Source organism: Chenopodium album, chromosome 6, assembly GCF_948465745.1.
Source record: "Chenopodium album chromosome 6, dcCheAlbu1.1, whole genome shotgun sequence".
NCBI lineage: Eukaryota > Viridiplantae > Streptophyta > Magnoliopsida > Caryophyllales > Amaranthaceae > Chenopodium > Chenopodium album.
This window is the reverse complement of record NC_137839.1, coordinates 8,102,814-8,117,388: the sequence shown is the minus strand read 5'-3', so window position 1 is coordinate 8,117,388 and position 14,575 is coordinate 8,102,814. Positions and strand designations below refer to the sequence as shown.

The following is a 14,575-nucleotide window of genomic DNA, read 5'->3' as shown; positions in this document are numbered from 1 at the left end:
CTGCTCAAGCTGAGCGTGGACAGTTTACTCGCCTGAGTGTTGAAATAGATCTGTCTAAACCTCTGTAATCGAAGTTCTGGCTAAAGGGAAGGATTTGGAGAATTCAGTATGAAGGAATTAAGATGATGTGCTTCAAATGTGGAAAATTGGGGCATGTTGAAGATGATTGCGGCCCTGAACCTGTGAACTTAGAAGATCACAGTATGAATATTCATAACAACCCTCTGCATAAACAGAGTCATAGGCCGGAAGAAGAGGAGAACTTTGGTTCGTGGATGCTAGTTAAGAAGCCAGGGAGAAAAAAGATAACAAAGACAGACAAGCCTGCAACAGAAGCTCCGGCAGCCAAATCTGGTGGTGCGAAGGTGGCAAATCAAGAAGCTAAAACCTCGCAGCAACGTGGCAAGATAGGTGAGAAAAATTCTGTAACCAAAAATGCTGGATAAAATCAAGGGATTGGGTCAAGATTCCTTATTCTTGCGGATCAAGGGGAGGGTGAAGCTAGCTTTGAAAAGGAAGGGGATATGGAAATAGAAGATATCTCTGAATCTTCAAAGGATAAAGATGGAAATTGTTTTGCAACAATTAATTTGGGAGAGATTTCCCAGGATATTCAAGAGCAGGTTTTTAGGCTAGATAATAATAAAGGGAATAATATCTTTTTAAATAAAGATTCTGTGAATGCAAAAAAATCCACAAAAAAAGCCAGCCAAAAAGAAAAAAATAAGCCTACCCAATTAATCCATACACCACTCCAGAATATTGACCTCAATGGACAACCCTTAATAGCGAAAAGCACACCAAGGGCCACGCAGGGAAAAGAAAACTTAGCCTTTGCCTCCCAAGCAACAACACATCAGCCAGAAGAAGCCAACCAAGAGCACATTCACGACCTTGAGAAGCTTCATCAGGCTAGTCCGGAGCTTAGTGTGAGTCTTTCACATGTCTCAAACACCATCTCTAATCACTCTATCCATTCCACCAGAGAAGAATCTATGTGAAGGTCATCCTCTGGACCAAATTTACTTGGTGAACATGAACCCCCTGATCCATGTTCTCGAGATGGAGTTGGATTCAATGCTACCCTCAACTTGGAATCCTCCCGAGTTGGTTGCGACACTCAAAATTCCCAATGAATTTCAACGTTTGTTGAGATTCATTTGTCAAGCCTATGTTGATTCGTTACCCTCAATACCGGTTTTGATGGAAGATACAATCCCAAATTTGACTCCGGATTTGTTACCAATAACTTGTATGGTGTGGAATGTTCAAGGTGCGGGAAGTAGGAATTTTATTTCTTCTTTACGAGACCTAATTCGTGCTAATCATCCTGATGTTGTTACCCTTGTGGAGACGCATATGGGAGGTGAACAAGCAATGAAAATTGCTTCTGTCATTGGATATACAGGACATACTAGGGTTGATGCTGTTGGCTTTAGTGGTGGGATATGGGTATACTGGAAACCTGAGTGTGTTACTGTAGAACCTATTGTCCAACATAAACAACACATTACTATGAATATCACCAGAGTGGGAGCAGTTCCTTGGTATTTTACCGCAGTATATGCTAGTCCTGACCCAACTAAGAGAAAGGAACTATGGGAAGAACTTCGAACTTTTGCTGCAATGCACAATCATCCTTGGCTCATAGCAGGAGATTTCAATGATACTCAATTTCCCTCAGAAAGAAATAGCTCATGTCCAGAAACGACTAGACGTTCGGTTCTATTTAACGAATGGGTGGAGGAAATGGATTTACTTGAGGTGGAATTCTCGGGTTCAGCGCACACTTGGGCTCGAGGCTTAACACCAGAAACTCGAAGAAGTGGTCGTCTTGACAGAGCTCTCTGTAATGAGAATTGGGCTTTGAGGTTCGAAAATGCGGCAATGAAACATCTTACGGCAACTCACAGTGATCATTGCCCATTATTTATTTCTCCTAATGGTTTTGTTCCTTTGCAAGCAGTCCACCGCCCCTTCAGATTTCAAGCTACCTGGCTTTCTCATGAGAATTTCCGAGATTTTATTTCTGAAAAGTGGGATGTGAATAGCCCCTTAATGCCTGCCCTGCGCAAGCTATCCTCTGATTTGCAGCATTGGAATAGAAACGTATTCAGCAATATCTTTCAGCAAAAGAGATCACTTATTGCAAGGATTGGTGGCATTCAAAAAATCCTTGCAATGAAAGTAGACAAAGGACTTATGAAACTTGAAGCCCGGCTTCGAAGAGAGTTGGATGAAATCATTGATAGAGAGGAGACCCTTTGGTACCAAAAATCTCGAGTTGAATGGCTTAAAGATGGAGACCGTAACACAACGTTCTTCCAATTGAGCACAATAGTCAGAAGGTGGAAGAATAAAATTCTTGCGCTAAAAGGACAGGATGGTGAATGGATTAATGATAAATCCGAAATTAAAGAGCACATTGTTATGTTCTTTGAGAACCTTTTCACAGAAGAGGGGGAGCCACCTAGGTTCGATGTACCCCAAGACATGTTTCCTATCCTCCTTCATCAAGATTGGTGCAATCTTGTTAAGCCTTACTCGAAATTTGAAATAGATATGGTGGTAAAATAAATGGTGCCCCTAAAGGCTCCTGGACCCGATGGGTTCCAAGTTCTTTTTTACAAGAAAAATTGGGATATCGTCGCTCCAAATGTTTACAAGACCATCCTGCCAATTCTTGAAGGGAAGGGAATCCCAGATAATTTCAATGACACCTTTATTGCATTAATTCCCAAGATTGAGAACCCGGAACTAGCTTCACAATTTAGACCAATTGGTTTGTGCAATGTTTATTATAAGATTGTGACTAAGATAATCATTAATAGGCTAAAACCTGTTTTTACTACTCTTATCTCAAATACTCAAGCGAGTTTTGTCCCGGGAAGACAAATCACTGATAATATTGTGATTATGCAAGAGGTTCTTCATACCATGAAAAGAAAACAAGGAGCTAAGGGGTATATGGCCATCAAAATTGATTTCGAGAAGGCTTACGACCGCCTTCGCTGGTCCTTTATTAGAGATACTCTAGTGCAAATGAATTTGCCAATTTTGATGGTGGATTTAATTATGGATTGTGTGACTAACGCATCTCTTCAGATTCTTTGGAATGGGGAACCATCTCGCCCTTTCAAGCCGAGCAGAGGTATTCGACAAGGGGATCCACTCTCTCCCTACTTATTTGTCATGTGTATGGAAAGATTTTACCAAGTCATTGAGCAAGCCATCATCAATGGATATTGGAAAACTATCCGCACTAGTCGCGATGGTCCCGAACTGTCGAATTTATTCTTTGCTGATGATATTGTTCTGTTTGCGGAAGCCACCAGTGACCAAGCACACCTCATTCACACTTGTTTGCACAGATTCTGTGAAGCATCAGGGCAAAAAGTTAGTCTTGCTAAATCCCGAGTTTTCTTCTCGAACAATGTCAGTGTGAGCACACAAGAGGAAATCAGTTCGGCCCTTGGGATGGAAGCAACAGCTGATCTTGGATTGTATTTAGGGATGCCTACATTGTCAAGTAGGGTCACTAAGGATACTTACAGCCATCTTTGTGAGAAAATTGACCGTCGACTCTCGGGTTGGAAGTCGAAGTATTTATCTCTGGCTGGGAGAATCACATTGGCTAAATCAACTCTTTCTACAATGTCTTTGTATTCTATGCAAACGGCTAAGATTCCTAAGTCGATTTGTGAGGACATTGATAAGAAAACAAGGCGATTTATTTGGGGCGGTAATGATGAAAAGAGAAGGATTCACCTGTTAGCTTGGGAAACCATCCAACGACCAAAGGAGATAGGAGGCGTAGGCATCAATTCGGCTAAACAAGCAAACGCAGCTTTTCTCACAAAATTGGGATGGCGTGTGTTAACAGAACCCTTGACGGCTAAGGTTCCCACTTGCCATCAATCACTAATAACACCTTGACACCACCACCCTAATTGACGACTAACACCACCACCACCCCCACCACACTGACCGGCGACGATCACCACCGCACTAGTGACCCACCACCTTCCCTCTTTTTTATTTATTTATTTATTTATTTTTTAAATTTCAGATTTTCAGGCAATCGCGGTAACCAAAGCCTAAAATCAATTACCGTGTATGGTAAACGGAGCCCAAAATCGGTTACCGTGCATGGTAACCGGAGCCCAATTTGTATTGGGCTCCGGTTACCATAGAATCGATTAAGGTGCACGGTAACCGGAGCCCAAAACCGGTTACCGTGCGTGGTAACCGGAGCCCAAAGCCGGTTACCATCCACAGTAACCGATTTTGGGCTCCGGTTACCACGCACGGTAACCGGTTTTGGGCTCCGGTTACCACGGTTGCCTAAAATAAAAAAAAACCACCACCTTCACGCCGACCAGGGAAGGTGGTGGGTTGTCATAGAGGGGGGTGTGGTGGGTCGTCGGTCAAAAGGGGTTGTGATCGCCGGTTGGAAGGGGTTGTGGGTTGCCGGAAGGATGAAGGGATGGTGAAGTAGTAAGGGTATGATTGTCCATTCACACCAAATGTTGGCGGTGGTGATCACTTTTGTTGGCGGTGTTTAGCAATCCACTAATTAAATACTCAGATTTTAATCCTAATTAAGTACTAGTACGATGACAAAGATAAAGAACAATAAAAATGAGAAGAAAAATGATCTTTATTTGAATCTTTCTGTTGCTTTCTAATCTTCTATGGTCGAAACTCAAAGGAAACTTTCAATTTCTGACATCCCGCATTTTCTCTCTCCTCCTTCAATTCTCTTTGCTCCTTACTTCTTTATTTTCGATCTCCCAGAATTCCTCGCTTTTAGGTATTTCACTCTCTTAATCTTAGTTAGTTTGTATTGCTTTTACTTTGATTTTGCCGATTATATCTAGATGATGAATGTAGTTGTTTTACATGCTAATTGTAACGATTTGTATTGATTTTTTCAGTTTAATTTGATTTCCTTTTGAATCAGTAGATCCTAAATTGATTTACTTCATTAGTTTTAATTTTTCTTTGATTTGTATGTTTTTTTTTTTAACTTCTTTGTTAATTTTCTGGTGATTTGGGGTTTTTTTAATAGACCCTTGTTTTTTTTCGTTTTTTGAATCATGGAAGTTAAGGTGGTTTTTGATTAGTTCACTAATCAAGGTGCTAAGTTAGAAAAAAAATTGAGTGAAGATTAATTTGGTGTTTACTATGCAAATGTTGAGTTTATCATTATAATTAGTTGATCATAAGCTTTTAAATTTGTTGTTGTACACTTGGAAGTATTCTATGCTATATGATGCAATTCATGAAAGCATACTGCATACAATGCCATACATTACTTGAATACAGAATTAGTAAAATGTTGTAACAAGAATTCGGTGTTTAGGGTTTGTTCGGTATTTCTGCGCGTTTTCAAGTTTTGAGGTTTTAGAACTTGCTTACTTGCTTAGATTATATAATGATGTAAGGTGTATTATGAAGTTGAAACTAGTCATACTATTCATACTGATCATGTTAATCTTGAATACCGGCAACATAAACTAGAAACCATGAATTTGTTTTCAAGATAAGTACTGAACACTCGCAATGATAATGAACATTTCCTAACTAATGGATTGGGATCTTAATTTTGTAAGGTTTAGTTACTTAGGTGTGTTGTGCATTTTCAAATTTCTTTTCCAATTGAATATGTCAAAATGGTCAAATTGAATGGTAATGGTGTCATTGTGTATGATAACAATAATAATGATTAGGGATACATTTGTTGTTTCAGATTTCATCTGGGTGATCCTAGTTAGTTGATGGGTCAATTTTGATCTTGGCAAAAAGGTTAAGTGACACAAGGATGAAGGGGAGTATTTTGAGGCTGAGGGCTACAAAACTCTCTCTCATCCTCATTACTGTAGTTTGCACAACGTTTCTTTTGTGGGGATGGGACAAAACTCCTTTCCTTGTTTCATTACTTCCCAAGAGCCAAAGCCTCAAACTCTCTCCAGGTTTGATTCTGCTACTTTTATATTAATTGGCGTTTCTTTATGACACATTCTTTCATTTTTATGTTCTCACTCTGTTTATATCAGTATATCACTATGAAAGTTGTGGAATGCAAGCTATCTTTGACTGCTTGAGTGGACTGTTAAGATTCTCTAAATGCATTTTTAAATCAGTTAACTTCATTTGTTCATTGCTATTTTTATGCTATGTATTTGGGTTTCTCTTACAAAATCTCATATAGCAATATTATTATCGACTTCATGTGCACTAGCTTGTCGGGTTTCATGATATAAGGACGATAAAGCTCAACTTACATGGCATGTAGGTCCAAAACTACATGAAAATTACAAAATTACTCTGTATTTTGTTAAACATCAGCAAACATTGATACTATATATCTCATCAGCGTGTCATGCTGGTGTTAACATGTAGTTGCCAATATAAGATTAAGGAGAAATTGTAGGGCTATATATGTAGGCCTATAAAATCTGGGACCTAATTGTCTTACTGTATGAACACCTTATTTGGTTAGTATGTGGCTATGTGCTTAGCAATCTCAGGGTATGCGAGCCATTTAGAGCTACTATTCAAATGCTTCAATGAGAGGGTGAAACAAATACATATTCAGTATACAGATTGCTTTAGCTACTAGGTGCTTCTTGTGTAGGAGCAGTACCTGTCTCCTTATCTCCCTCAAAATATGATTATCTATCATATGTTACATATTAACTGTGACTTCCCAGATGAGGCATCAACTGTTGGCTTGTATGTTGCACTGCTGCAGCAACACCCAGCAGCAGCATGGAGCTGAATCAGCTGATTGCCTCGTCCTTTTCTATCTCTTGTTCATAAGCCACCTTCCAACAGTCTTCCTTTTTAAACAGGGGTAACTCCACTGGGATTGGTGGATCTGTACGGCGTATGTGATTGATTGTTTAGGCGACAACACTGCATTACTGTTAATGAGCCAAACGTGATATTTTTTAGTCATTTATAATTGAAGATAAAGGTAATTGCAGAGAGTATGGAATAAAACAAGTTATTTGCTGAATTTAAATCAACTAAAAATGGGATGAGAAGAGGTTGTTACATTTGTAAAAATTGGAAGGACTATGAAAAATGGGATTAGTCATTTCTTTTCTAGTTTACTGTGATACCCTTCTTATGAGAAAGGTCCCATATACTCCTTGATTCCCAAAAGGTTGTGAACTTTTCTAACATTAGATGTCCTATAAGGTCATATTTTACATATTATTTGATTGAAATTTTACACAAGTGAGATTGATACAAGTATATGTTAGATTGTTAGTGATTAATGGAACTTTGTGGAATGAGTCATGAGTGTTATATTTTTTTCTTTCCTCAAATTTTTTTTTTTATTTTTTTTTATTATCTTTCTTATTTCAAAGCTAATAGCTTAATCATTAGCTTGGTTATTGGCCTTTTCCTTCATGCACCATTCTACCTATAAACTCGCATTAATCTTTTTACATTGCTTTAACTCTTGCATATCATTTATATCTTATTGTTAATACTTTCTTTTCTTTTCTTTTTTCTTTTCTTTTTTCTGCGTAATTGCTTATGTTTTTATTTATCTTATAAGTCATATTGCAATATTTTATGTAATTTTCATAATGATATTTTTAATTCTCTGCTACAACTCCTCAGTATTAGTTTTAAAATATGTCCACTTACTAATTTTGGTATGATTAACACTTCGTGTTACTTCTTTACACCCATCCATTTTCTGTTTTGTTTCTTTTTGTAACTTCTGGAAACTCCTGTCTGCTAATCTTATTTATATCAATGTTACAATACATTTCTACCTCCTTAGCTTAGACCTATCGCTTGATTTAGACTGATTGATCTTCTTTTTATTGTCTTTGGTTGACTTATTATTTCTTTTTGGCCCTTGTTGCACAGATATATTAATTGGTTTCCCTATGAAAAACATTTCTTCGGAGCCAAAGAAGAAGGATGCCGACAAATTGCCCTTTCCTGCAAAAAATGAGACATCAAATAAGCATGAAGAATATGACAAAAGAAGCAGAAGAGGTAATGTAATCAAGGAGTTGCTTAGATATCACATATTTATAGTTGGTAGAACACTTTGTTTAGGATTTCTGTTGAGAAATTAATGTGGTAAGAATACATCTTCTTTTGGTTTTGTTAGTAAAGCATAAAATTGACTATTTTTCTAGTTTCTACTTATATCTTATATGTTTACATCAATGTGCACCTTCCATATTAAAGGATGAAGACTGTAAAAAAATATAGAGTGTGTGAGTGTAAATAAAAAGATAAGTGAGTGTAAGGCAAAGGTGAATAAAGAAAGGTTGTGGGTAAAGGTTTACATATTGTGGGGTGAGAGGGGTAAGATGGTAAAGGGGTTATTCCAACACGGAAAGGATTACAGTGAGTAGAAAAAAATAGGAGGTAATAAGAACAAATAAAAAAATTATGGTTAGTATATTTTTCTTTTGGATGTACATGAGCTCTTTTTGTTGGTGTTTTATACTTCGTATTTGTTTTGGGACTGACACATTGGATGTTTCTCTTTATTTAGATAATATTTCAAAGGAATTAATCTTTATAATTGTATACACTTGTACAGAGGATGGAGAAAATTTTAAAGAAAAACTCAGGGACGCATCAGTGCCAGTGGACTCTGTGAATACTAGTTCTGTGGTTACCGGCAAGAAGAAAGGCAATGTATCATATCAAGTTAAAAACCAAAGTATGATGCAAATCTTTTTTTTTTTTTTTTTTCTGGATGCAAATCTTCTAGTCATATCATTTATTTCATTTTATATTTGTGCAAGTTCTCACTAGAATTGAATAGTTACCTAATAATTAACATTGAAAAAGGTATCCAAAATTATATTTATTTCTTAGTTGGTGACTTGGTGTTGTATACCTGGTTTAGATTTTAGACTGCTAAAGATAGCATTTGATATTTGATTTTTGAGATATTTCATTCATACCATGCGTATGTAAAGCTTATTGGGCTGTCACCTAGTTTAAAGCTACAATTTTTGTAATTTCAACAGTCCAGTCTATTAAGTTTAACTGGTCAATTTTGAAATTGACTTCGTGAAATGCTCATTTGCTTGTGGGACTTGTTTATGATTTGACCCACAAGGCTAACTGCTATACCCTTTTGGGCAAGAAGAAGTTTCAAATTTTCATTTTTTTTTAATATTATTTTTTTTAAAAATTTAATTATTTAGTTTTTTTATAAGAAAAAGAGTTCTGATCTTGAGCGTCCAGATGGGTTACCCTTCAGCTTTCTGATTTTCCTTCTCTTGCGAACAACTGAAAGAGAACTATACATTAAATAAAAGAAGCTTTCAGGAAGAAAATGATTAGGAAAATTTGCTTCTGTGTCCTCTGATGTTACCATTTGCTTCCAGTAGTATCTCCAAATCAATTATTTCTTGAGCGTTTGTGTATTCAAATTTCAGCCTGCGATTTTTCCAAAGGGAATTGGATTGCAGATGATAATCGCCCTTTCTATTCTGGAGGTCGTTGTCTGCAATGGCTGTCAGAGATGTGGGCATGTAGGCTGACAGATCGAACAGATTTTTCATTTGAAAAGTTCCGCTGGCAACCAAAAGATTGTGAAATGGAAGAATTTAATGGAAAAAAGTTTTTGAGAAGGTATCATCCTCTTCATATTTTTCCTGTAATGCAATACTCTCTCAATAAAAAGTTAAGTAGTCTGATTTTTCTTTTTATTTTTTTAAAAATATCTTTTATTATCTCTATTGAAGGTTGGGGTGGGAATGTCTGTGGAAGGTTGGCAATCTTGTCATCGTGTAATTCTTTATTTGTCATCAATTGGAAGCTTTCTCCATTCACATGTCTCTTCTCTCTAGTATGAAACGTTTTGAGACCAAATTATTTTGGTGCTACTTTTACTACTTTTTGAACAACTAGTATAAATACTAAGGTGCTTGTATAATTTTTCGTTTAATTTTGGGTAAAAGGTGGTATTTAATGCGGTTTCAATCACCATAGTATGACTTTGCCCTCTGAACGTGAAAGTTACTTAATATTTATTTTTGTATTGTCCTCTTTTTGAAAAAATAGGTAACTGAAGTTTTTTGATGATGTGTGATAATACTTGTAAATTATGGATTAGGATTTTTCTCCTCAATGTCTTCTCGTAAGCTTATAATAATAGATTAAAATATGGATATTCTTTCTCAACAAGTGTTTTGATTAAGTGTAGAAATGACAAAATGTAATCCAGCATTTAGACATTTAGGGGGCGTTTGGTTAACATAAGGTAAAGGGAATGGAATCAAGAAAGGGATAGAGTGGAAAAAGAAAGCAACGCCCTTTAATATAACATGTTGTTTGGATGACATTATTATTTTCTTCCACTTCTCATCCATGCTCCACCACTTCCTCCATCGTCAGTTTCCCGCCCTTGATGTTTCTTGCTACACCTCCACCACTAGCACCCTCTTTCATGTCTTTGTCATCACATTCTCTCCTTTTATATATTAACCACCATTGATGGTAATTTATAAGGTATTAAAGGTCAAATTCGAATATAAAAGCTCCCAGTCTGAAGCTTTCATGGTCGAATTTGATCATCTAAAGCCATAAAATTGATGATAAATGAGGTTTTTTTTTTTCTCTTGGACTTTCCCCCAAATATTTAGGGTTGTGCTTTTGGATGGTCAGTGGTGGTTGTTGAGTAGGTGAGGGCTGAATTCAAGGTGGTAAGGCTATTTTGGGTGGGTGGGGGTAGTTTTGGGCTAGATGATGGTGGTTTAGGCGTTGGTAGGGTGGCTTCGGGAGGGCGGGTGCGGTTTTGAGCGGATTTGGTGGTTTTGGGATAGGTGATGGTGGTTTCGGGCGTGGGTTGGGTGTTGTGGTGGTGAGAAAGGTGGCTGGTGGGGCGTAGGTGTTGGTGACTTAGGGAAAGGGAATCCAAATACCATGGGGCAGGGGGAATGAGAGTAGATGACTTTGGGGTGATTGAGTGGGGAATGGGAATGATCATATTGACCTAACAAATATCAACTAAGGTAATCGTCCTTGTTGATTCCATTTCCCTTTCCTGAATACCCCCAATACCATCATTCCCAATCCCAGGAATTGGTTTTAGTCATTTCATTAAATATCCATGTCTATATTTTAAAGTCATCTCAGTGCGTTCCTTGTTCGTTCTTTCTCATGGTTTGTTCCTTTGGCTGTGGACTAAATGCCCAATTGATATTACTAGAATACTATGGTTTTACCATCTTATCTTGAACCTGTTTTATTCTGTACTCCAGGATGCGGAATAAAACCTTGGCTTTTATTGGGGATTCGCTTGGCCGACAGCAATATCAGTCTTTAATGTGCATGGTATCAGGTGGTAGGTTAAGGCATGATGTCGTTGATGTGGGTAAGGAATATGGTCTAGTGAAAGCCCGGGGTGCCATACGGCCTGATGGATGGGCTCATCGTTTCACACGCACGAATACAACTATCCTTTTTTACTGGTCAGCATGTCTTTGTGACTTGCAGCCTGTGAACCCATCTGACAAAAATTCTGAAGTTGCCATGCACCTTGATCGCCCTCCATCTTTTCTTAGCCGCTACCTTGATAAATTCGATGTTATAGTTCTTAATACTGGACACCACTGGAATAAGGGCAAGTTTGATGGAAATCACTGGGTCATGCATGTGGGAGGTGTACCCAACCCGAACAAGAATGTGGCAGAGGCGAAAAATTTCACTGTCCACAGTATAGTCAAGTGGGTGGACTCTCAGCTCCCGCAGCGTCCAAAATTGAGGGTGTTTTATCGTTCTCTGTCCCCACGACATTTCTTCAATGGAGATTGGAATTCGGGTGGGACTTGTGATAATATTAATCCGCTTTCTAAGGGTAAAGAGGTTCTAAAAGAGGAGAGTGGTGATCCAATAGCTGCTTCGGCAGTGAAGGGGACAAATGTGAGATATTTAGATATTACAGCTCTTTCCGAGCTTAGAGACGAAGGTCATATATCTAGGTATACTATCAAACCTAGGCAGGCATCTGGACAAGATTGCTTGCATTGGTGTTTGCCTGGGATTCCTGATGCGTGGAATGAAATCCTTTTTGGCCAGCTTTCAGCATTAGGCAGATTTTAGAGTATGATGGGTTACACAGATTCTTCAATTGACCTCAAATACTCGTGTTGAACCCTCAACACTTGAATTCACACTTCATTTTGGACCAAATACATGGAACTTTTTCACAAGATAGTCGAGTGACATTCTGACACATAATTCTATTTGACATAACTACCCTAACAGAGGTCAGTACCGGAAATACGTCCTTCAGCTTTATGAGAGCTTCTGGGTTTTAACATAAGGCATGCATGAGTATACGCCCACACAGCCAAAGTGGTTTCCTCTGAGGCTCTTTGTACTTCTGTGTCACTCTCATCTTCAATGAATGTTTGGTGGATCCGTGAGTACCCGAGGATGAAGCATTGCATGGAGAGAAGCAGCTCGAGTTTGCACTTTAAATGTTCGGATAAGGCAGTATTTGGGTGACTAGGAATGAAGTAACAGCAATATGGTGGAAGATGCTGCTGTATACTTGATAATGCTAGTTTGTGCTGGATAAATGTGATTTGCAGATTCTTTTTAGTGGCATCTATTGCTCATTTGCTCCAGCTCTTCTCTTCCCCTCATTTCAGTTTCGACTTGTATACTAACACATAGATCTTGATTTATGTTCTTATTCTTTGGTTAATTGAAAAAAATCGCCATGATAGCCATTTTTCCTGCAATTATCTTACGGATATTTTAAATTTATTAGAGTATTCAATATTTTTTTCTAGCTGATCAGTTTATGCCACCTTTGTTTTATTTATAGCCAAAGGAATGTCTTCAGGAGGGTGATGAGTGATGATCCCACTTTTGGAAAGTAAAGTAAAATAATTGCGTGGACTTTTAAGTTTTAAACTTTACACTTGGCTTTTCGAATAATCTATTTTATTTTATTTCGAATAATCTATTATGGATTTATGGATGCTGAACCTTTTTTTAATAAGGTATTTTGGTCTATCTTTTTTTTTGGGATACGCTTTAGAAAGGCTTTTGTGAATTTTCATGAATTAAAAATTAAAGCCATGATTAAATCAGACTGAGTAAAAAAATTAGTTGCCAGATTCATAAAAAATATTTCATATAAATTAACATAATGTTATGAAATATATAGAAATTAGAGGATTATGAGAAGGAGGTAATAAGAGAAGTATTACTTCTTTTATGTATTACTCTTGGTAATATTTTGTGCGTCATACAAGTGAAATTACATGGCTATTTATAGTAGTAAAAACCACTATTACATTGTGGGCTATAACCTTAGAGGGTGGCAATTAGGGTTGGCTACTACATTAAATGTAATGAAGAAATTGGAGTGTGGACATTCACACCTTGACTAAATTAATTAACTCTTAACACTCCCCCTTGAATGTCCATACAGAATAGGGTATATGTTGCCTCGTTAAAACCTTGCTAGGTAAAACCCTTTAGGATAAAAGCCATAGCTAAGGGAAAAGAGTACAACAATACATTACTATATGCTTTAGTGTACTGCCTCATTAAAAACCTTGTCAGGAAAAACCCATTGGGATAAAAACCTGATCGAAGGGAAAAAGAGTGCAGTGCATATAATGCTCCCCCTGATTTTAACATAGTTTATGAAGACGACGCATCCCAATCTTGTGGACCAACCGCTCAACACTCTTCGAAGGTAGGGACTTTGTAAACAAGTCTGCAAGATTATCAGATGATTGGATCTGTTGGACATTTATCTTCCCTTCCTTCTGCAAATCGTGTGTAAAGAACAGTTTTGGGGATATATGTTTAGTCCTATCACCTTTAATATATCCTTCAGTTACTTGTGCGATACATGCAGTATTATCTTCATAAATGATGGTTGGACTTTCAGTTACTTCTTTCATCCCACATTCTTCTTGGATATTGCCGATCATTGACCTTAGCCATACACACTCACGTCCTGCTTCATAAAGGGCAATCAACTCAGCATGATTTGATGATGTCGCAGTTAAGGTTTGCTTTGTTGATTTCCAAGAAATTGCAGTTCCACCATAGGTGAACAGATATCCAGTTTGTGACTTGGCGTTTTGTGGGTCTGATAGATATCCAGCATCTGCATATCCGATGAGGGTGGCATCTTGCCTTGATTGATAAAACAAACCAAGATCTTTTGTTCCTCGTAGATATCGTAGTAAGTGTCTTACTCCTTTCCAGTGTCTCTTCGTTGGTGCGTTGCTAAACCTGGCTAACAAATTCACAGAAAAAGCTATGTCTGGTCTAGTATTGTTAGCTAGATACATTAGAGCCCCAATTGCACCTAGATATGGTACTTCAGGACCAAGGTCATCCTCGTTTTCCTCTCGAGGTCTAAATGGATCATATTTCATAGTCAAAGACCGAACAATCATCGGGGTGTTTGTTGGGGTCGCTTTGTCCATGAAAAAACGTTTTAACACTCTTTCGGTGTAGTTAGACTGATGGACGAAAATACCATTATTTAAGTGCTCAATTTGCAATCCAAGGCAAAATTTAGTTTGTCCAAGGTCTT

At 37.6% G+C, this 14,575-nt stretch overlaps 2 protein-coding genes across 2 annotated transcripts; both read left to right on the top strand.

The window, feature by feature from the left end:
* Positions 1-942: 942 nt before the first annotated feature.
* On the top strand, positions 943-2,577 carry LOC145636615 (uncharacterized). The gene has a single exon (XM_081688184.1). The coding sequence runs from the start codon at positions 943-945 to the stop codon at positions 2,575-2,577; it is 1,635 nt and encodes a 544-aa protein (XP_081544310.1).
* A 2,064-nt stretch (positions 2,578-4,641) lies between these two features.
* LOC145635803 (protein trichome birefringence-like 14) lies at positions 4,642-12,915 on the top strand. Its single transcript, XM_081687161.1, has 6 exons — positions 4,642-4,813; positions 5,753-5,975; positions 7,897-8,028; positions 8,588-8,710; positions 9,438-9,633; positions 11,265-12,915. The coding sequence occupies exons 2-6, from the start codon at positions 5,825-5,827 to the stop codon at positions 12,103-12,105; spliced, it is 1,443 nt and encodes a 480-aa protein (XP_081543287.1). The 5' UTR covers positions 4,642-4,813; positions 5,753-5,824; the 3' UTR covers positions 12,106-12,915.
* The last annotated feature ends 1,660 nt before the right edge of the window (positions 12,916-14,575 follow it).